This window comes from Pelecanus crispus, chromosome 2 (genome assembly GCF_030463565.1).
Source record: "Pelecanus crispus isolate bPelCri1 chromosome 2, bPelCri1.pri, whole genome shotgun sequence".
NCBI lineage: Eukaryota > Metazoa > Chordata > Aves > Pelecaniformes > Pelecanidae > Pelecanus > Pelecanus crispus.
Window position 1 is genome coordinate 12,419,606 of NC_134644.1, and position 23,746 is coordinate 12,443,351.

General features: G+C 46.3%; 1 protein-coding gene across 2 annotated transcripts in view; it reads right to left on the reverse strand.

Moving 5' to 3' along the window:
• DIP2C (disco interacting protein 2 homolog C) overlaps positions 1-16,470 on the reverse strand; it is a 328,337-nt gene extending 311,867 nt beyond the window's left edge. For both annotated transcript variants that reach the window (XM_075728269.1, XM_075728268.1), the window contains exon 1: positions 16,386-16,470. In XM_075728269.1, coding sequence (XP_075584384.1) covers positions 16,386-16,470 — 85 coding nt within the window. The remainder of the gene's footprint in view (positions 1-16,385) is intronic.
• Positions 16,471-23,746: the final 7,276 nt, after the last annotated feature.

Below are 23,746 nucleotides of genomic sequence, written 5' to 3' on the forward strand. Positions count from 1 at the left end.
ATGCAAGCAGTGACAATGCCAAAGATTTGGGTTTTCCACGCAGGAGCCAGATATGCTCACTCCATGTGTGGCAATTTGGTTTAACTTAAACTGGCAGTATCAATGAGACTGAAGCACATACTTAAAATGCTTTGCTGTATTGGGACCATACTCTACATAACTTTCTCTTGCAAAAGCTATGTCCAGCTGCTCACTGAATAGTCAGGAAACGATGTGGATATGGAAGTTCTTCCATATTTAAAAGCTGTGTTCATAGCCAAAAAAATACAGTCCAGCTCTTTGGACTTCCCTTTGTGTAGGGAGGAAGAGAAAGCCTGGTAGCTAGGAAAGAATTAACAGCATGAGGCCAAACATTCAACCGAGGACCACAGCCACGAGCCAGCTTTCATAGGAAGATCTTACTGTGGGTAACATGCCAAGGTATCTGGTGACTGCTTTCTAGCTCAGTCAGGAAGATTCATTATTGTATTACTGACATGCAACTTTGAAAAAATATGCGATATTTAAGTGCCTGATTACAGCTGCATGCAACTCTCAAAATAGGTTTCAATAAAAATAATAAAACATCTCATCAACATTCAAGATAGTTTCATATCTAAAATTGATGTTAAGAAGTAATCGAACAAACTGATTTTCAAAGCCATTCAGTTCCATTCACTTCCCTGCTCCTGACAGAACCAAAGGAATTGCTTTTTCACAGATATAAACAGGCATATACTTCTATCATACAGGAAAAAAAACAGGAATTGTTTAATTGACAGTCATATACCTGAGTGATGATCATAATGACAGTATTAAAATCATCACAAGCAACCTTACCCGCGCTTGAATTCTAGATCATTTACATAAGATGTAAATTTACTGCCATTATCAAGTTTTGCATACAAAACCCAGTAACATTTTAAGTGAAATGGTTTCAAAATCAAATATCTTTTTAATGCATTGCGCTTCACCTCTCATGTTGCATATTTTTGTTGACTATCATGAATGTGCACGTGGCATAATTACATCCGAAATTTAAAAACTTGGTGTTACAGAAGATCTCGGCTGGGGAGCCACCGATAGCAGGTATGACCATACTGCAGGAGAGGCTGAGCACATCATTCCAAGAACCAAATACAGTGTGAAATCCAGGAGAAATGTACTGGGAAGCGCAAAGTTCCATATCAGTGAAAGGGTGGAAATTTAAGGGTGTATCACAGAACAGTTGAGGGTGGAAGGCGCCTCTAGAGGACATCTTGTCCAGCCCCCCTTCTCAAGCAGGGCCACCTAGAACAGGTTGCCCAGAACCACGTCCAGACAGCTCTTGAGTATCTCCAAGTACAGAGAGTCCACAACCTCCCTGGGCAACCTGCGACAGGGCCTCACAGTAAAAAAATTTTTCCTTATATTCAAACAATGTAGTTATATAAAATACTTTATTCAGCAGCAAAACTGGCTTAAAATGTTTCCATATACACATCCCTTCCCAACGCATCCATCTTTTCCTCCATCCACGCTGTTCAGATCCCTGTTCTCAAGAGGGTGCAGTTATTTACGAAGCTGCACTCTGTAGCAAATCACTGAATTGATCCAACTTTAAAAAGCTACAAAAAGAAATTTCCTCAGGGGAAGAAAAAGAAAAGAAAAGGTAAAAAAAAAAAACTCCACAAGATTTTCTTCCTCTTCTTGTTTCTTTTGGGTTTGTTTTTTTTGTTTGTATACCCAGGCATCGCTGGAATCATGACACCTGCAAAGAGTAGCATGGCAGCAGGGACATTAGACAGGACTTTCAAAAGCCAGCTTCATCCCCCGCCATGCAGCAACCTCAGTACTGTTGTTGCAAGCTGGGCTCCCCAGGAGTATTTTGTGGGTAGTCAAATTAACACCAAAGTCTAAACTGAGCATAACACGCTGAGCAGAGAAGAGGTGAAGGACACAGCGATCATACAACCCCCCAACTCTTCCCCTCAATATAGGCCATGCCTGAAAACACGTCCAAGTAACACGACTCGGCCCCAGCTGGCGCTGAACCCAACAGAGCTAGAAGTTAATAAAAGCCAAGAAGGCGGCCCTTTATTTGTTTCTTCTTTTCCATATACCAGCATGAAAGGAGACATACTTGAGTACTTCAGGGACGTTTTACAGCCATACTGCATGCTGCACATTGTGCTAAATGACAGCGCTGGGGAGGGGCAGGGTGGGAGCAGGAATCTTTATATAGAACTGAGCACAGTAATTCAGCCACCGACAGCCACATGGATACAGCCCTGCTGAACACAAACACTGTCTTTCTCTAGTATTAGGCTATTAGGCAGATAAGGCTCCACTTTGGATTTAAAAGACTTAAACTGACGAACGATCCTGGTTTGCTTCACCCTGCTAACCGTGGCACAGGGCAGGATGAATCTCAGCACTTTCCGCTGCTCACATAACAGGTGTACTCATAAATATGCAAAGATGATTTGAAGATGCAGTTTCTAATCCATGCTTTATCCCTGAACAATGTAAATGGCTTTCATCATGTAGACAGCATTGCCGGCTCTTTGCAAGTAGTTCCTTCATAATTTAGGCCCTATAAGCTGTATTTTTGTTTAGTGTGGCTTTCATGCAAATTTAAAAGAGAAAAACAACAAAGAACACACTGAATGGGGGTATCATTAAGACAAATGCTTTTTTAGATGGAAGATAAATGCCATGACATATCTCCAGATCAGATTTCAAGAAATTTAAGATGCACGTTTCTCCACAAATGCCTCACGCAGCATGGAGAATATCCTAATCCAGCTCTAAGCCAACATGATAAAGTAGAAATAAAAAGCAATAACCCAAAAAGCAAACATCAAGCATGATTAGCAAAACACACATACCTCAGCTAGTGTCTCTACAGTCTTTGAGTTTCAGTAGTTAACAAGTTAGTTACTCCAAAACAAGAATTTGTTTTGAAACAACTTAAGAATAAAAGATTTCAGTTTTCAGCACATTGGTCCTGACGTGTCTCATGAACACTCTTTCACATGCGAAAAAAAGAAGCTACTGTAAAAGGAGGCATCACACAAATTATCTACATTGTGATCCTGCACGCAAGTCTGCTGTTTCAGAGGACTGGTGGAAAGACAGATGACCAAGGAACGGAAACACATGGGGCAGGATGGCGGACTGACGCTGACCTGCCATACCACGGCCAGATGCCTTTGGAGAGAAGCCCCAAAGGTCAGAGCTTACAATGAAACAATAGGGAAAAAACAGAGAGAGAGGTGAGAAGAAGGAAAAAACGGAAGCAAAAGGAACATACGCCAGCTTTCTCTTTCTCTGTCACATAAGAAGAGGTGATACCGATCATGAGTTACCTTTCACAAAGGACCAGAATGCTACAGAGCTTTGGTGATCGCTAGTTGTTTCCAGCAAATTGGTAACAACTTCTCTAAATACGGACTGGCTTCCCAGGCCTGAATGGGGTCCGTACCTTTCCACTGGGAGTACCTCCTGGCCTGCTGTTCCGTATATGCAACGGCTCTGTCTGAAATGCAAAATGTTCTCTTAGTAGCAGCAGTCACTAGACACAAAGAGAAGAGTATGTGTTTCTACCATACACCCTGGCATAGATCCTTAAATATCACAGACTGTTTCTGACTATTCACAGACATAGCTTTAAGTGGAAGTACACCAGTACTGCAGTCCTGATGCCAACATAGTTTTTGCCATTTATTTTTAGGTGTACTGGACTTCATTCTGAGTGAAAACATAAATACAAGAATATATTTTGGCAAAACTTATACCCCGTCCCTATTTAAGCCCTTGGAAATTAAGCTTCAGCTTTTACATTGAGAGTACTCCCATACTTCTATTTTGGGGAGACTTCAATCATCCCCTTGACTGTAATTCCTATTGTAATTGTATTGTATTTCGTACTGTACACTGATAGGAGCCCAGCTCTGGGAGGTGTGACTGCTTTGTCGTCCTCGCTGGGCTCTGGGGTGGAATGCAGAAACCAGTGAGGGGGGTGACCCAGTCCATGACAACAGTCATGCAATATGTTCAAAAGGAGCCCGGAGAAAAACAGATGCCACTGTATTTCCAAAGGATACGGTTACTTAGATGCTTTATTCTCTCTCTCCTAACCCTAACATACCATGTGAGCAATCTGTGATTAAAAACTGTACATATCATGTTTTATTATTACTTAAATAAGACATTTAGGTAGCATCTATCAGCTACCATTTTCAAACTATTACTTTTCAAAAGGTCCCCACTAGCAAAACAACCTTGTATCTAGGGAGATATCAGGGGAGACTTCTTCAGGCACCTGAGCAGATTTATGACAGAAGTAAAAAAACTGCATAAAATTCAGATCACAAAGCTGTTCATGTTAAAAAAAGCCAACTCTAAAGAAGAGTTGGCTTCTTTCTTCCCAGTTTCAGTCCAGCATAGTCCCAGATACTCAATTTGCTTCAGTCCTAAAAAAAGTACAGAGGAACAAGTTGGCATGTAAGGCCTGGAGTTATTTCTAGCATATCCTGAAACAGAATGGCTCATAAAAGAAGTTAAATCTGAAACTACACTTATTATTTACCAGAAGTAACCAATTACAGTCATGAACAGTGCATCTGAAGCAACATACATATGCAATTTGGCATTTTGAATGATTTGTACCAGACCTAACACTGCAGGTGATATCTTCCTATCAAAATACACAGAAAAGCATTCTGTGGGTCAGCCAAAGCCAGACCACCACCTAGGAACGACGAACAGCATTATACAACACAAGGACTTCAGACTGAAATTCTTTAAGCTTCTCAGATGCTGTGGTCTTTGCATGATGTCCGGGACAGGGAAGAGCCCAGCGTGTTTCCTGACCGCTACAAAGAGCCGGTGCGTGAACCAGCCCCGATTCCTCCCAGAAGGCCAGAGAAACTGGCACTGCCGAGAACGCGCCCAGGCTTCCTGTACCTGTTGTTCCACAGTACGCTATATGGGGGCAAAGCCGTTACAGACTGGGTGACCAGAAGTTACCAAACGTCTCAAACAGGTCCGGCAGTCAAAGATGAAATGCAGTACCACTGTGCCTGTTTCTGGCTCAAGACATCCCCCCCACAGCTTCTTCGCTCTTCCACAAGGTGACCGCAGTCACCTCGCTCGGCCGCACAGCATCCTTTGTGGAACAAAAAACAGATAGGAGGCTGACCTTCAAAGCTGAAGAAGGAATATCGGACTTGCCAGGAGCCCTGGCCTTCCTCAGAAGTACCATCAGCAGACAACACCAGCCGAGGCATCATTGTGCTCAAAAAGAAAAACAGTGTCTGGGCCAAGCGAAAGGGAAGATCTTCCTTCTCCCACTGCAGACAAAGGAATACGTTCTCTCTACGGTTCACCGTGGTCCAAAAGCGGTGTCCTCTGGAGGTCAAAGATACCAGCTTTGTGAAACTCCCAATAAACAAAACAGTTTTCACAGACCTTCCAATGGCAGCGTAAAGGCACAGAGACACTTTTACTGCTCCTATACCCTTCACCTATCACCCACAACGCAGAGAACAAATCCAAGTTACCACAACTGGCCAGCGAGGCAAAAGCAAAGAATCATAGAATCATAGAATCGTTTAGGTTGGAAAAGACCTTTAAGATCATCCAGTCCAACCATTAACCTACACTACCAAGTCCACCACTAAACCAATTAAGGGTAGACTAGACTAAGCCATGTCCCAAAGTGCCACATCTACCCGTTTTTTGAACACTTCCAGGGATGGTGACTCCACCACCTCTCTGGGCAGCCTGTTCCAATGCTTGACTACCCTTTCTGTAAAGAAATTTTGCCTAATTTCCAACCTAAACCTCCCGTGGCACAGCTTAAGCCCATTTCCTCTCGTCCTATCGCTAGCTACTTGGGAGAAGAGACCAACACCCACCTCACTACAACCTCCTTTCAGGCAGTTGTAGAGAGCGATAAGGTCTCCCCTCAGCCTCCTCTTCTCCAGGCTAAACAACCCCAGTTCCCTCAGCCGCTCCTCATAAGGCCTGTGCTCCAGACCCTTCACCAGCTTCCTTGCCCTTCTCTGAACACGCTCCAGCACCTCAATGTCTTTCTTAAAGACATCAGAGCAAAAAGCAGCCGTCCTGATGAAACCTTCCAATGAGAACTGGGTTTGGCTTCTAAGTAGGAAAGGGCTTCTCATTAGCTGCAACTTAGTAGGCTGAACAAGCATGGATTCAAGGTGCATTAAAATCACATATGTAATTACAAACAATAATAAAAAATTCAAGAAACGCTAAAGGGGAAGGAAAGAAACAACATTCACAGATCTGTAGGTAAAAATATACACCACGATATAGATCTACTGTATGAAAGATAAAAGGACATCTACAACTAAAGCAGGAAAATAATACACTAGCTGTCTTACTGCAACTCATTTCGTTGTCGAGCACAGAGCTCACCTCCCTGAAGTATCAGGGAACAGGATGCAGGAAGGATTAATCTTCGGAGGAAGTGAGTGCTTTCTTATTCTTTATCCAAATGATTAAAAAGGACAATACCTTTATGTAAAAGCCAATGATCAAGCTACATATAACAAATTTTAAGGGAGCTTTTAAAAATGTTATTGTTCTGCCACTTCATGCTTATACAGAAGTCCCCTGAGCTACAGGTAAATATATGAGTAGTGAGTATTTAAGCAAGTATTATCAGAGCGGCTGCATTTGATATCTTCTCAAACTGTAATGTATGCACATCCTTACCGTGTTCAATATTGATTTAAAACAAATTACTACTGCAAGTAAATGTCAAGTCATCACTAGTGAACCACTGAAAACGTACTAAACCTGAAATTCTCAACTGTTGCAGCGTTTTTTGATGTCACCAGGAAAATATATATCACAATGCTGGACTAAAACATTTATAAAATACCACTGCAAAAGTACTTGTCATACTTAAACCAGTATATTTCTGGTCAAGGGTGGATTCAGTGGTTTACATATCTACCTACATACACAAACTTCTTACACTCAGTATTTCTTAGAAAGGAGCCTTCTACCAAGTCTACTACTGGGTAGATTTTTTTCAGAAAGTTGTTGAGTCTTCTTTTCTATGCAAGCGTTTCAGTGTTTATCTAGCCTTATTAGTATTTCCTGTCTTATCTCCAATCTGAATTTGTCTAATTTCCATTCCTAGGAGTTGGATCTTCTCATGTTTTTGACTGCTAACATTGCACTAACTTTGCACTATGAGAAAGTATTCCTCCTTCCCCAACACAAGGTTTGTCGAATAATCAAAATAAACTCCCCAACTTTCTCCTGGTTAACAGTGCTATTAGGACTGCTTTAATCCCCAGTCTCCATGTCTTTACTCTCAGTCACTCTTCAAGACCCCTTCTGAACTGTTTTGTCAAGTTCTCCCAACTCTGTAGTATGGATACTCATATGACTAAAGTAAGAGTTTGTAAGAGACACAGATAAAACCTTGCAACTGGAATGTGTCAAATGCTTTATGAATTTTAGAAATTCATAAAAATAAAATGCAAGACTTTTCTTTCACCATCATAAAAAACCCCACCATTAAATTTAATTCCCGTTAGTCCCATTCTTGTTGCTCAACACAACAAACCAACCTTCTCCATTACAACATGGAGCTGATTAAAAGTAGAGCCAATTAAAAGTATTGCCAATCTGTTATTTTCCCTCTTAGAAGTAAATATCACTCCACAGTCCAACAGTATTTTTTCTTTTTTTCCTAAAAAAAGTTAACCCCTCACTTCACAACACTTAGAAAAACTTTCACCATCTTCTAAACAATGTATTCATTGTTTTTAGACTAAAAACATGGCCAATGAAACTGGGCTCTTCCAGCGAATTCAGCAGAGGGGTTTGTCATTGTCATCATTCAGGAAAGAATAGGGATGTTTTTGCATTTTGCTTGTTTCACTAGATAACTGTTGTTTGTTTGTCCTCAGGCATCTGTCAAAGAAGTCTAGCATTTGAAACACAATTTCCATTTTAAGATTCTTTACCAAAGTCGAACTGTTCACGTGTCACCACAATGCCTTCATTTTATTTGTTCACGTATTCATCAAAAATATTATCCTGTTATTTGAATAACATTTCTTTCAACAAGGATAAGACAGGCATGGCACGCAAAACTCTAGATTTTGCTCGTTCTCCTTGCAATTATAACAGTGAAAAATATGAGTTAATATGACTAAGAGTATGCCCTCAAAAAAAAAAAAAAGTGAAGTTTCATTATTTGCTATAACCTCAAGGCATGTAGCTGTGTGAGACTGTTGTTATAGAGCACGTGGATTTCAGAAGGAAACTTTCTGTACAATTTCAGAACTGTTCCATAATGAGATACTAGAATCCCAAAGACCAATTTGGTCTATTTTCTCATTAAGTGGTAATAGATGCAATAGCCCTATAATCATCCTGCTGATACCGTGTAACTCTGTCTGGAGGGGCCACACAGAAGGGATAGTCCAGGCCTGATTTCTGTGGAGAGGTTGTTGCTAGGGCCTCTTTATTTTGCCAGGCTGTTTATGGACACATGGACATCCACGCAGTAGGAAAAAGAGTGTCAGCACACTTCGTTTAGGTCTCTAAGACAACCAAAAGTCTCTAAACTTTTGCTAGTCTAGGCAGACTTTCAACCATCAGCCTACCAGAGAAACAGCAGGCTCCATTACTTACACTTCAGTATTTGTCACAAAGTTCGTTAAGAAATATTTTCCTGGCTTCTGAACAGCTCCTACCAGACCAGGCTTACAAGATCTTTTTTTTCATATTTTAATCTTACACACAGATCAAGCCAAGATTCGAACGAAGAAATTGCAGATGTCCTGGTTAGTGTGGAGGTACGATTTCCGGATCCAGAGAGCAAGACGACCAAACACAGGTCCTAATGCCCATTTTTATTTCCATAATAAGCAGACTACATTTGAAGAACCCCTTCTTCCCTCAACTGCTACCATTCTGTAGACCCAGCTGTACACATAAAAGCAAACACCGCCTCAAGCATCCTAAAAGATGGCCTATTAATGGTCCAGTTCAGTCTTTGGAAATCAAAGAGCCCCTTCAAAAGTCATAGGAAACACCTCCTTCCCTTCCAAGTTATCAAGATACTTTGTAAGAATTCTTTCGCTAGTCATCCAACCATTTAACATGATACTCTTTAAAAAAGAGGTCATTGAGACCAGACATCACATACTTTTCAATGTTAACATCTGCTGTAAAATAATGTGACAATTATCCACACCCCGGCACTTAACACTGCTGTAAGCACTGCAAGTTATGTGTCAAATAGACTATGCCTATCAAACTGCCAAGAACCATCAACCGACTCTGTTCTCAGAAAAGGGACTACAAGAAACACCATGGCATGCCTTCGTCCATCCCGAAAGCCACGCACAGGCTGCTCTGGTAGACTCCACAAGGCTTTGGGGCGGGAATCTCCTCTTCTGCAGCCAGAGGCACCAGCCGAAGCCACGGCCATGGTCTTCCCAACATCTGTCGCAAGCTGAATTGCTTTGAGTATTCCTGTATTTGCTTTTTTATTGCAGAAGATCATGATGTCTCTAATACGTTTTATACATGTTTTAAAGATATACTAAATCTTAGCAATAAATAATACTGGCTAGCAATTAGAAGCCCTAGCTAAGATTACTGAAAAAAAACCTGATTGATTTACACAGGCCTAAAATGAGCAATTCCCTGATGCATTCCACCAAGCAGAGTTAAATGAAACCCGTTCCAGTTTTTCAGTGTATATTTACCCTAGTAAGACAAGGAAAGACCAGAAATAACCCTGCAGAGAGCAATCATGTTTTGGAAATGCCCCCCACACCACCACAGTCGAGGAGGGAATCAGGGACCATTGCTATCCGTCAGGAAAGGCTCTCAACAGGCCAGGAAAAGACTGCTGCATCCAGACCCGGCGGATGGAGCCACCGACTGCAAGGAGGTTCTCAAGAAGAAAAGGAAGAAAAGGAGGCGGGGGAGGAGAGAAGGCAGAATGGGATCGTCAGGAGTTGGGAAAAACGAAGCTCACCCACCGGGAAGATAGGGGAATATACATGCATAATTTTACACAGATTAAGAGTTTGTGTCAAATCTGTGATGGGCTGTGGTGAATTTTTATACTGCAGTGAGTCATCTTGTCTGACAGTTGCCGGGGAATTAAAGCAGTTATTTTTAAAAAATTATATGTCCTGCTTGACGCGTTATACAAATAGCCTCTTAAAAAATTAAAATGCAGTCAATGCATTTTTAAGTATAGAAGAGCTATGGTACATTTAGGATTCTCTGTACCACACCACAAACATCCATTCTGAGCTATGAAAACCTAAAGGAGTCTATTGACGTCCCTTCAGAGAAACATTGATCTTTCTGCTGCTCCCAATCCAAATTCTGCATCAATAATTAGTTTATTGTATCTGCCTTTTAGACAGCACGAAAATATTTTTCCCCGAGAAAAATTAAACACAAAGGAAAGACGTATGCTAAATCTGAATTCCTTCGATACCAAGGGATATTTGGGTTGCTGGAATAGCGACTACTCGAATCAGAATGACAGCATTGCCCTTATAATGGCACAACAAAGGCAGGTCAATCCCCTTCCAGCGAACAGCAGCGCGCCGACTCGCAGCCATAGGTGCACGCCGCGCTGTTGGTCTGGCAGGGGAAGCGGCGCTGCCTTCCGCTCCCTGCCCCGCGCAGCAGAATCGCGCCGAGATGCCCTGAAGCTGCAAGGGGCAGCGCCTTACAACGCGCGTTCTCCTTACAAATACCTTGTTTACTGCCCGATTCGCCTATAAAACTGACGCCCCATTGGCAATTTTCACACATCCTTGGGAAAAGTTTTTCGAGGATGTCTGTTGTGTAATACAGTAAAGATCATCTGAACGATCTAGTAAGTGTAACCCTTGGGCATCAGTGCTGCTCAGCGTCAGCTGGCAATGGAGGTGTATTTACAGCATGCCTTCGGGACAGCTGTTCTGGGAACTTCCTGGAGATTTGCATAGTCTATTTTATGAGGCATTGCAATGCGCTTCAACCGAATGAGTGGCAGAGAATCCTTTCGACACACCACCACCCAGTAAAAGCCCTTAAGTCCAAATATCACAGGAAAGTGAAGTAGGTAGGTATTTAAAAAAAAGACTTCAAATTCCAGTGCCTTAAAATGCAAATGGTTATTAACTAATGAGTGAATTTAACCTGGTTTTCAAATAACTGAGTTACTGTCCCTCTCCAGCTTGAGCACCATCCAAGAAACAAAAGAGCCGATGAGAAGAGCTTCGTCTTACAAAGAAGGAAAAGCTTCTCTTGCCAGCACTCTTGATTTTATCATAATTCCCATGGTATTTGGTATATTTTCTTAAAGCCTTGGATCTTGTAGGTAACTTACGTGAAAATTTCAGCTTTATGTACTTTGAGTAAATTAGTCCTCCCTTTGCCAGAAAAAGAACTGAAAACATGAGCCAACTGCACCCTAACGGCTCAAAACACAACAAGAAGCAAATGTGAGTATTGAATGTCTTGGTTCATTTCTCACCTAAACTCAGAAAGTATTAACACTTTGTCATTGTACAGGTGATACCCACTTGCTAAGCAGAGCGCTATCTCTCAAGGAGTGAATTAAAAGGATGACTTTGTGTCCCAAATCACAGAGGTGTGGTAGTTATTGTAATTTTCACACTTTGAAACCTCTCCACGGGTGAAGAGTCAGCTGGCAAATGTTATGGAGAAATAATAACTAGAGGAGCTAACCACAGTTCTCTGGCCCCAACCCAGTGACTACATGCAGACAACGAAAGACAGAACTTATACCTAATAAAATAATAACAAAAATATTTTATAATATATATGATTTATAATAAAAAAATAATAACAAATAAAATAAACCTGGCCAGACAATAACCCAATCAACCCAAACAATATTGCCAAATATAATCCAGCCGGTCGCTACAACAAAAGCTGAGGACCAAATTAATTAGCTGAGTGCATGTCCAGTGCCTTTGGGAATAAGTAACCAGTCATTAAAGATCTGCTGACAGTTCTTTGAAAGTGCTCTTTGGAGAAAAGTTCAGACTTTCAAAAAAAAATCTGCTATGCCTCATACATTTAAAATGGAAGAAGACTGGAAGTATAGTATGGAATATCGGGAGAGTAGTTTCTCAACAGGATGGTTTTCACATTTTCCATGTGGCGTCTGTGGTTCTTTAAGTGTTTCTGCTATGTTATCTGACACTTGAATAAAAAAAACTGGAAGAACTACAGAGCATCTTTTCCCAATTAATTTTGGTTCAGGAAGTAATTGGAAGGGCAATATAACCTTGTACACCCTTAAATTGAGGGGAAAATGAGAAAAGTATTCAGGGGGCTTTTTTCTTTAAATTCTTAAGTGTTTTTAAGAATGGAGGGGTTGTAGAATTACGGGGTTTTTTTAATAAGACGGCACATTTCAGGACTCCTGGTTTTATTAAATCAGTTCTTCAGTTAACAACCCCCAAGCTATTCTAAAAAACAAGATGATTCATCCATTTCCACCCAGTACAATTTTATACATCGCTAGAAAACTAAAGCCTCATAAAATTCTAAGCAGCCCTAAAGAACAACTACTGCAGAGTGACATGTTGATTGCATCAGCCTAGAAGGGCTACAGTTTGGAGCAATGCAAGCTTTAGTATGCTCAGTGGAAACTACTACAGCGTGTCAAAGGCCACATATGTAACATGCCAGCATCAGGCACATTCGCTCAGACACAGCAAAACAAATGTCTTCAGAACACCTGGTGGGATAAGGATGATTCCACACCTTCTAATACTCGTAAAATCTAAACTGCTGCCACACCCCTATGGTCCGAGAAACACAGAAACATTCTCCCCCTCCCAAAATGAAGTGAAAACACCGTCAAGAAGCGCGCCATCAACGCCTTTAAGCTGAACATAACATTGCGTGCCAACCCATGGACGTGGAAGTCATTCTCGGCACTCACCAGAGTGCCAGGCCACCTCCGTCGCTCGCTGCCCGCGCGGGGCAGGCTGCCAGCACCCAGGCGCTGAGGACACTGCTGAGCGCTTCTGACTGACTGATCTTCACCTTCTCAATCACAATAATGAAGCTAACGAAATCTGACATGGTTATCCTAATTTGCATCCATAGTACCTTTTAAATAGCTATGTTTAAAACAAAAAAGCCCATTCAGACCACAACACAGGGCAGGTAGAAGGCATGCGGCTTGCCCACAATAACCAACGCGTTCGGATTGCCACAGACCTTAGCAGAACACCAAGTAAACACCCTCCTGACGAACTGCTCCTCCCTCTCGCCGCACGAGCAGTGCACAACTGCCTCAACGCTCGCACAAAAAAAAGGCACTTTGCCCTGTCGTCTAAAAAGTACATGCTACCTGTCCAGCAGCCGCTTCCTGAGGTTCTCCTGCCAGCACCCCTGCCAAGAGTGAGGTTATGCCTAGTGCACGGCTGAACGAGGAACTCAGAATTTGGCTGCAAGAGGGGGGAGAGCTACCATGGCCAAATTTAAATGTATGATGACTACCAGCGAAGACTGTAATTACAACATCTGCACAGTGCCAGCTGTGCCAGTGACACAGTAACTAGCAGTCTGGTCACCCGGACACCAGCTATGTTATGTCAGGTTTCGACATGCGTGGCGTGGGTAGGACCCGCGCTAACACACCAGACACTTCCAAGAGCTAGGAAGGAGACGGCTTTAGCTCACAGCCAAGAAATGACCTTGCAATAATCCTGCCAGTGCTCCCCTCTCTTCTTCACAAAGCAGCAGCTTTCTTTCAGAAGCTGTTCCTAAGGCTGCGCTGCCCGTAACAGGTTTTGGCACCGAAGAACCGGGTCGCTTGGGTACAAGCGGCAGCAATCCACAACCCACAGCGTTCAGTGGCACCAGAACTGAAAAACTCTTGCTCACAAAGACAACAGCAACCGCTTCAGGCATCCAGTGTTTGAAAAACATTTTCCTAGCACGTCTGACTCAGGAAGGCACTTTAGAAAGGGGCACAATTTACGGCAGTCACTCAGCTCCCAAGGTTATCAGTGAGACCCAAACACACGTTTAAGCATGCAGCCGCCTGCCGATTTGCCTTCACCAGTTTCCTGCTTCATGAAGGCAGCAGAGACACCCTAACACATCATGAGCGTAACACGTGTTAAAACCTCAGTCCTCCGAGTATTTATGTACACGCATAAGGGTATCGCAGCGAATGTACTCTGCTGAAGCCAGTGGCCTGGCTCATAACGCTCAAGTTAAGCACACCTGCAAGGTGCTGGGCATTCAAAGGTGCACAAAGTTGCCTTGAAAACCATTTAACTCAGAGTTAGCGTGGCCAGAGTGTGACCAGCCTTCTACAGCACAATCAAACCATGCAGATTACTGATCCCACTATATGTGGGGATTAGTTCTGGGAACAGGAGCTGCAACACGGATGCCTAAAGCTAGGAGCTTTAAGCAACGAATTATTTCATTTTCTCAGGCACTGAGCACCGTCATGCACTTGACTAAGAGCGCATCAAGAGTGGCTTTGGGGAAGACACTGAAACCGGGACACTGACCCTTTCTTCCCCTGCCTCCCAACTCCAACCGATCTTCGTTTAGGCCGCCACAGTCAGAAGACGCGCACCACCCCGTATACCGGGTGTAACGTCAGTGGCACAGGAGGAGAGATTATTGTCAGTGGGCTAAATTCATTCCAGCTCTAGCTGCAGGGAAGTTACGGCAGTGCAGATGCAGATGTCCAATTGCAAACCACGTCCCACTTCCTCAGAGCCGCCTTGGATTATGCTTACAGCAACAGAAACTGCACCGTAAAACTGTATTACAACTTCAGTACACTGAATTAGCGTATTTCTTACTGAAGGTCTATGCCAGCTTGATTTTGGTCTTCCGCAAGCATTTACTAACAGCTGCTTTAATTAGTATCTCGTTGGTGCGTAGACAATGATGCGATACACACCAAGAAGCATTTTCTGCATCAAGCGAGAACGTTACGTATACCGTGATATAAACAGTCCTTCCTGCCACCCTTACTACCGCAGATAAGGGCCAATCGATGGGCAGTGCATCACAGAAAGGCACTACTGTATTTAACTCCTCTCATTTCGGGTTTTCAGGGCACCCTTGGGGAGGGGGAGGCACGGAAAGGAGAGCCACGAGTGGTCCCAGCAGCTCTTTCTCCTCTTCACCCTCAAAGCGTTAAAAGGAAAATACAATGTCAACATCAGCTCCTCCCCGCTGATGAAACCGGCTCGAGCGCATTTTACTTTCTGGCTTGGAGCCCTTACAAACCGTTACAAAAAGACAGACAGGCAGACGGCTCCAGGTATCGGCCCCTTCCGATAACCCATTTGGGACACGCTGGGTCATGCGCCCCTTCTCTTAAGTGCCGTAGCCCCTCGGTGGCGAACGACGCCTGATATGTGGGGGGGTTTGTTGGAAAAAAAGAAGGGGGGCAGCTAATAGCAGATCTGCATTTCAGGGAAGAGCCAGCCCTAGCATCAGTCCATACAAATACTCGGGGAGGAAGAGATCACGTCTGACACAGTGAAATCGCCCCCAGGGCTGCGGGCACTGCGGGCGCTCCATCCCCGCCGGCGAGGGGCCCCGGCAGGCACCGACCGCTGCCCGCCCCCGTCCCCCGCCGGGGCTGGCACCCCCGGGGCGGCGCGGGGGGAGCGGGGCGGGCCGGGCTGCCGCTCGCCCTCCCGGCCACGGCAGCAGCAGCAGCGAGCTGCGGGCTGCACCGGAGCCTTCCCAGCCCGGGGACCGGCGCGGCATCAAAATCAACCACGCCAAGAAAATCACCACGAGCTTTCAATTACACACAGTAGGGGAAAAAAAAAAAAAAAATTTTTAAAAAAAAAAAATCCCGCAATTAAAAAAAATCGTTTCCTCTAAGCGACCTGACTCGCGCTGCCAGAAGGGCCTTATGGCGGGGTCCCTCGGTGCAGCCGGGTCGCACGCTGCGCGGGCTTGGCGGCGCGGCGCCGGCCAGGGCCGGAGCGGGGCCGGCTGCGCGCAGGTACCGCGGCCGGTGCCCGCCGAGCCGAGCCGAGCCGCGCCGCGGCAGGGCAGGGCAGGGCAGGGCAGGGCAGGGCAGGGCAGGGCAGGGCAGGGCAGGACCCCCGGGCCGGCCTCCACGCGTTTTTTCCGCCGCCCGCGCTACAGCCCCGCTCCCGCCCCCGCCGCGCCGGGGGGAGCCGCAGGCCGAACGGAGGGTCCGCGCCGCTGCCCGCCCTCAGGGAGCCCGCGGGGCCGGGCCGGGGCCCGGCGGCAGCCGCCTGCCGTGAGGGGGGGAGGGGGGGGGGGGCACCGCCGCCGCGCGCCCGCGCCAACCGCCGCCCGCCCCGATCCGAGCCGCCCGCGCCAGGGCCGGGCCCGCCCCGCCGCCCCTTTACCTTCGGAGAGCTCCAGCTCCAGCTCGGCCAGCCGGGCCCGCACCTCCAGCGGCAGGGACACGCTCTCCAGGCTGCGGTCCGCCATGCTCGCGCGGCGGGGACGGGCTCTCCCCCGCTCCGGCTGCCCCGCGCTCCCCCTTTGTCCGCGGCTGAGCGGGGAGCGGGAAGGCGGCGGGGCCGCGGCGGGTGCCTGAGTCCTCCCCGCGGTCTCAGCCGGGCATGCAGGGGGAGGCGGGCGGGCGGTCCGCGCGGGGGGACGGGGCGCGGAGGGAGGGAATGCGGAGGTTTCGCCTCTCCTCTCCTCTCCTCCCCTCTCCTCCTCCTCCTCCTTCGCCGCCTCCTTCAGCGGGGCCCCGCCATGGCAGCTCCCGCCGCCGCCGCCCGCCCGCGATCGCTCCGCATCGGCTCCCCGCCGCGCCCGGCCCGGCCCACCCCCCACCCCCCGCCGCCCGGCACCGCGGCGGCGGCTCCCGCCTCGCCTCGCCTCGCCACGGCACGGCCCCGGCCCCGGCCCCGGCCCCGGCCCCGGCCCCGGCCCGCTCCTCCCCGCCCGGCTGGGGCTGGCGGCGGCGCCCGGCGCTGCGGTGCCGCTGCCGCGACTGCCGCTGGCCAGGCACGGCGCCGCTGTCACAGCCACGTGACCGCGCCGCCCCGCGCCCCCGCCGACGGCCCCCAGGGGGCGCCCCAGCCCCGGCGCCGCTACGCGGGGCCGCCCCGCCCCGCCCCGCCCCGCCCCGGGCCCCGCCGCCCCCCGGCTCCCCGCACCCCCGGGCCCCGCCGCCCCCCGGGCTCCCCGCACCCCCGGGCCCCGCCGCCCCCCGGCTCCCCGCACCCCCGGGCCCCGCCGCCCCCCGGGCTCCCCGCACCCCCGGGCCCCGCCGCCCCCCGGCTCCCCGCACCCCCGGGCCCCGCCGCCCCCCGGGCTCCCCGCACCCCCGGGCCCCGCCGCCCCCCGGGCTCCCCGCCCAGCCGCGGGGGAGCTGCGGGTTGCCCCGCCCCGCCCCGCCCCGCCCTCCGGGGTGCGACGGCAGCGACCTCGCCCCCGCGCCTCGCGCGGGCACGGCGGGCTGCCGGCGGGGCTGGCGGAGGGCTGTGCCCCCAGCGCCCCGGGAAGCTCTCCGCTCCGCCCCTGAGCGAGGAGGGGCGCGAAGGAGCGGCGTGCCCAAGGCAGGCGGGCACACCACCGGGAAGGCGAGGAGCGCTCCGACACCCGGCACCCCCTGTCCTCCCCCGCCTGCTGAACAGCTGCCAGCGCACCCCCATTTTCACCTATAGCCTCCGCATCCAGCCAGTGCGGGGCTCGGCGGTGTTAGGTTCACCGCTGGACTCCGTGATCTTAAGGGTCCTTTCCAACCTAAATGATTCTGGTTTATTCCATTCCAGACAAGCCGTGGCAATTCTGCTACGCCTATCACCGGACCCTGGGTGCGCACGTCCATGAAAGAGTAGCACGACCTCAACGCAATTTAAAAACCCGGAGTTGACGCTGTGGTGCGTCCGTGCTCAGCACCAGCGTGCACCAACTGACGCCGAGCCCGTATCTGGAGAACGTGGTGAAAAGGGCTGGCCCACCAGGACTCTTAATTACACCAAAATGTAATAACATAAGCTCCAACGTAAGAAGGAACTGTTTTGAAAACATTTAATAGAATTCCCTTTCAGATCAACAAATACATTTCACAAGGAACATCTTCCTTTTTCTCCCTGTACATCCTTCCTTCCTTTGTTTGGGTTGGGTTGGGTTTTGGTGGGGTTTTTTTTTAAACCTCTCACAAGAAGGAAGGAGCAAGATACATCAGTACCTATCATTTAAAAAATCCTTGGGAGTCCCAACGGTAGAACAGGTCTTAGTGGGACACGACATTAGCAGAAGAAAAAAGGCGTAATTGTCCCCAGGCCAACCTTGACTTACAGGCTTACCGTTTCAGTCAGCGGAAGAAAAGCAAGGATGTAGGAGTTTCTTCAAAAGGTAAAGCTTAGGCTGCAACTGCACTAAACAATGTAATTTTTTAATACGTTGTGGAACAAAAACAAATGACATCATCTTACCAGCTGTGCTGAACTGGCGTCAACACCGGCGCGATTCCTGCAGCGTGTGTAGGGCCGGCGGTTCCTCCTGCTTTCGCTGGTTACCAGCCCCAGACGCGGGAGAGCTGCTCACACCCAGACCGTGGCCGATGCCAGCACCACTTCAGCCAGACCAGTGGCAGAACTGGTTGGGATGCTTCGGCGAGGTTGCCTGCCGTAAACAAGGCTGGAACACACAAAGTCCCTTAATTTGATGGTGCTGCTGTTTGTTTTACTGTCGTATATGCGGATTTCTAGTAACCGCTGCTGGGCTACTCTTTAACGCACTGCAAGGCGAGCGCCCTGCGGTGAGCCTGTCTTCGGCAGGGCCATTACCTTCAGCAGCATGGCGACACGCACGCCGTTTGGGGCTATACAGACGCCTCTCCCCCCGCGCTGTGCAACACAAGGCTAAGATTTTTACCTTTTGTTGAGCACTGCGTGTTTCGAATACAGACATTCAAAAAATTATCCAGGTCTTTCTTGTTCATTATTACATCAAGACCTAAACAATGAAAAGCAATTAAATCCAAATATGCTCCAGGGTTCCTACCTGAGAATCCGAGGTTCGTTTTTTTGTTGTGTTATGTGGGATGAAATAGGCTGAAAGTATCAGCCTTCTGCAGGAGCAGCTTTTTCAAGTATGAGGGAGGCAGGGGAAGGCTTTGCGATGACCCAGCTTCCTTCGCTAATGCCTATCTCCCAGTTGCACCTTGTCGTCCCCAGTCCTGATAGGCGGTGATTATTTTACTTGTTATCTGATCATTACAGAATGTGGTGGTGTTCACCCCTCTTTCCAAATTTTTCCTTTTCTGAAGTTACATAAAGGGACCTAAAGAGAAATATTTGAACACTCACATCACTGCGCCTGAAATTTTCTTGGCGCTTCCACAACAAGCCCTGCATTTCAGGCGTCAGGTGCTTTTAAAGGAAGAGCAATCACGGGGTTGGAACTCAGCCGGCAGAAATGGAAATGGCTGAATTCGGCAAACTCTCTGCCAGGTTGATGTGCTGGGTGGTGGCTCCTGTGGAGGGAGTTGGGGGGGCTGCAGGGACCCCCCGGGCAGGCAGGGCCATCCCAGCACCTGGGGCTGGGTGCAGACAGGGGCGAGCGCTGTGGGAAGGCTGACCTGGGGCTCCATCAGCCAAGCCCCCGCACGGGGATGCGCGCGGGGCCATGGCAGCATCCCTTGGAAAGCCCATTTGTTCCCCCAGGGCTGATCTCAAGAAAAGAGATTTCTTACTTATGCAAAGTATCGGGGCCCAGGCTCCAGGAATGAAATCTCAAGCATAAAAATTTGCACAATGATTTTGATGAAATGCTGCAATTCCAGCAAAAAAGAAGCAAGTCAGGAGATTTGACCTAGCTGGTCTTAATTCATGGATCTTCTCAGATTTCTATATAAGAGGCTGTGTCCTAATCATCCCCTGGAATGAGAGGTAGAAGTGTTCCTGACTCCAAGAAAAGCAGGATACTCTTTGTATTGTGGATACAGTGATTAATTAGCATGGTCAGGATTTGTAGAATGCTTTTCTACCAAGACATGCTTTTCAACAGGCATGGTGATAGTTACATGGCGTACGGTTTCATCTGCTTTCAAGAGAAGAAATGAGTCAATGGTGCCTTTCCAACAGCGGCCCTGGTCAACAGAGCTTATGAGTGACTTCGTACACAAATTCTTTCATGAAAATGATTTGGATTATTTACATGCAATGACCCATTTGAACATGTGTATCTTCATGGAAGAAAATTAAAAAAGCGTATTTTTACCTAATAGTACTTACTGTAGTGGTCAAATCCTACTGGAGACTATGCTCCGTACAGATCACCTTACGGTGTCGGTAGCTGAGTGAAACCTCTGAAGGACCACGTAGAATTGACCTTGACTAGATAAAAATTCTCTTTCCTAGCTCTCTCACAGCAAAGGATGTATCCAATTTTGCAAAGATTTAGCTCGAAGCCAGGTCTATACTAGAATAACGTTCCCAGCACCAAAACTTCAGGAAGGGGGCAAGGCACTAAAGGCACTTAGAAAAAAGAAAAAGCTTTTGTGTAGACACTGTTACCTTGACCTAAAGCACCTAAAATGAAGTGTGTGCCTTGTGGACACCATAGAAAAAGCAAGAGGACTGCATCTGCGAATGAACGGGTTAGCTTCTCTTCTGTCTGTGGGAGTGGGGAGTCAAGATTTGACCAGTGCAGCAAAGAGAAGTCAAAAGCAGGAGGCATTCACAGAAAAACAACAAAAATAATCAGCTGCCTGGAGGGACTGCGTTATAAGGAGAGATTACAAGAGCGCTTGCTAAGCTTGCTAAGCAACAGCAAGGGCTGGCCCAGATAACTGCCCACGATTATCTGGAAGGTGGAAGCACTGAGGAAGTTGAAGGGAGGAAAAAAGAGGGGAGAAGAGGATACAACTTTGAATAATTGGATGGAAATAAGAAAGGAAGCCAAAACACCTATCAGGGAAAGCTTCCAAGGGATGAGCGGCATTAGACTGCAGAAGAGGTTCTCAAAGGAAATGATGGCACCCCCATAATTTGAAACATTAAAACCAGAGCAAAGCAATCACAAATATGCTGCAGGAAAGAATCCTACTGTGGGATGGTATGAACATCCTCATCTGGCACTGCTCTTTTTTTTCCTGTTGAACTCAATTTATGTTTTCCCCTTCACCTCTCTGCTCCCACTCCCTCTATTTGCAGCTGTCTGCTTGTGTCTCATATACAGGTCGTGAAATGTATTATTCTTTTACAGCGTCTACCACAAATGTGGCTGGATGGCTACCTGCTGCCATAGCGCAAATAGCGAAAAATAATTGATTAGATGCATTAATCAAGTTACCTCAGAATGGCATGCAAATGGTTCTGTAATTATTTCCAAGTTGGGTTCTAATTTCTTTTAACATTTAAAAATTAAAGCCAATCTCATGTTCTAATTCCTCTCCTGGGGAAGGGGAAGGGGAAAGGGAAGGGGAAGGGGAAGGGGAAGGGGAAAGGGAAGGGGAAGGGGAAGGGGAAGGGGAAGGGGAAGGAGAATGGGAAGGGGAAGGAGAATGGGAAGGGGAAGGAGAATGGGAAGGGGAAGGATGGGCTGCTCAGCACTTCTCACATATGATTTTCATTCTCTGTTCTGCTACCCAGGCAAGCACCGAGGCCCATTTCTCCAAGCTGTGCAGACACTTAAATCCCTTTAATTAAAGTGGGTATGTGACAGATGCAAATCGCTGCGTATCTCAGCATCTGTTTCTCTGCTTTAATAGCTTAAAATAATGTAGACATCCCTCTCTTAATTCACTACGGTTTATGAAAGTGAATCCGAGGGAAGACAAATGAAGACTGTTGGCAGACTGACCTACCTCGGTCTACAGAAAAGTGTGTGAGCAAATCCTGGACAGCTGAGGAACTAAGACCTTCAGTCATTTTCTTCCTTAGCATCGCTGTAGATGAGCTCTAGGGATGGGGGAACTGAGAAGTTCCTTTCCTGCCTGTCCCTGTGCCAGAGCTTACTGGCCTTGTAACACAGCTGGCAGCAGGGAACAGAAATTCACGTCTGAGCTCCTTCTGCACATAGTTTGGCATATTAGTTCACACGCTGATGAAACTGGATTTGAGCTAAGATGCATAAAAGGGAACTTTCTTGGCTAGAAGTGAGGTACCACACAGGAAGAGGAAGGAAAAGGAAACCTTGGGAAATATAATTTCCCTTAATATATTAGATATTTCTCTCTCCACTTTGCATTTCCATTGTTCTTAGAGGAACAATTTGATTACTATAAATTTAAAAGTATTTTTTTACAATGGCGTTTTGTGCATTTGAATAATTTTCATACATCTTTCCTTTTATTAAAAGCAAAAATCTAATAAAAAGCTTTACTGGCACAGTTTAAATTAACTTTGGTTTGAAAGTTAGTCTCGCATAAGAAGTGTTTATTAGGCTCCCGCAGTCTGGCAAAGCCCGTTTACACACAAAAAAAGAACCTCTCCACTGCTGCATTTGAGGTAGGAGTCAATAGCACATTTCACAAGTTCAGAGAAATTGAGGACTGGCATCTGAAGATGGGAAATGTCCCAATATTCTACTACAAGTTCCCAACACATGCGCACGCACAGCCGATCTCTCACTGCACCATGCATCTTACTGGAATAATAGTTGTCCACCCTTTCACCGAGGTTTGAAACTTCAGTGTTGCTTACAGTTTTCTGAAAAGTCAGCAGTTTTTCTTCAATGAAATTTCTTAAACTAGATTTAGCCAATTTTTCAATCTACTGAAATTAAAATGTGAAATTGACTATTTGAGAGCAAATTTCCTGGAGTAAATTCTTTTCCATTTTTCTGTTTTCCTTTTTTTTTTTTAAAAAAATAAAACATACCTGTATGGAAAAGGTACTAATAATTTTTAATAGCTCGCCCTCCAGTTAATGTATTATATCATTTTTTTAAGCAACACAAAATCAGATTGTTGTTTTAAGATGAGGACATACGAAACTGTTGGCACATTGTAAAAGCAATATAAGTAATATTCTGTCACTTAATATGCCTCTCTGTGATCTCCGTCTTCACCTTTCCTAAAGAACATTAAAATTGCAAAAGGTCAATGCTCAATTAATGTACAAAAATGACTTTTAATACCTGGAAAACATCTTAAGATTCTTTCTACTACAACATGGATAAACTCCTTTTTGGACATGCCTTAATATTTTCGTGGACTCACAGCAGACAACATGAAATGTCCTTTACAAATGTGAAAATCTTTGGGAAATGAGGAAAACAGTTGACTAATTTTTTTTTTTATTATTATTACAAACAAAAGGATATTGTAACTATTGAGCATTCTACCCAATTTGCACTATCTGAGATAGGTTAAATCCATTTCAGCTTGATTGTTTTCACCCAAAGTTAGGATTAAGATTACCATCTGCAATGATGATGCACTGTAAACATTCAAAACATTGCACTTTTGAATGATTTTATGTTTTGAGATAGTCCTAGCAGAGTTTCATGCTTTCTTAAAGATAATCCAGGAGACGGTATGTTACTCTTTGTTAATGCAGAGTAACAGATATATATCCAAAACATTTGAATAATTGTGAAGTATCAATGGTCACAGAAAAAATACACTCTTCTCAACCTTCTTTTAATTGTTTTCCCAGCTGACATGGGAGCTGGTTTACTACTGGTGAGACTTGGAGCATTTATGTCACCACGGTGTAGAATTTGCATTATCAGTGACTCTTGGAAGCAAAAATAGTTCCTTGCTGCCACATCCAAAAGACCCATCTGAACAATAGTG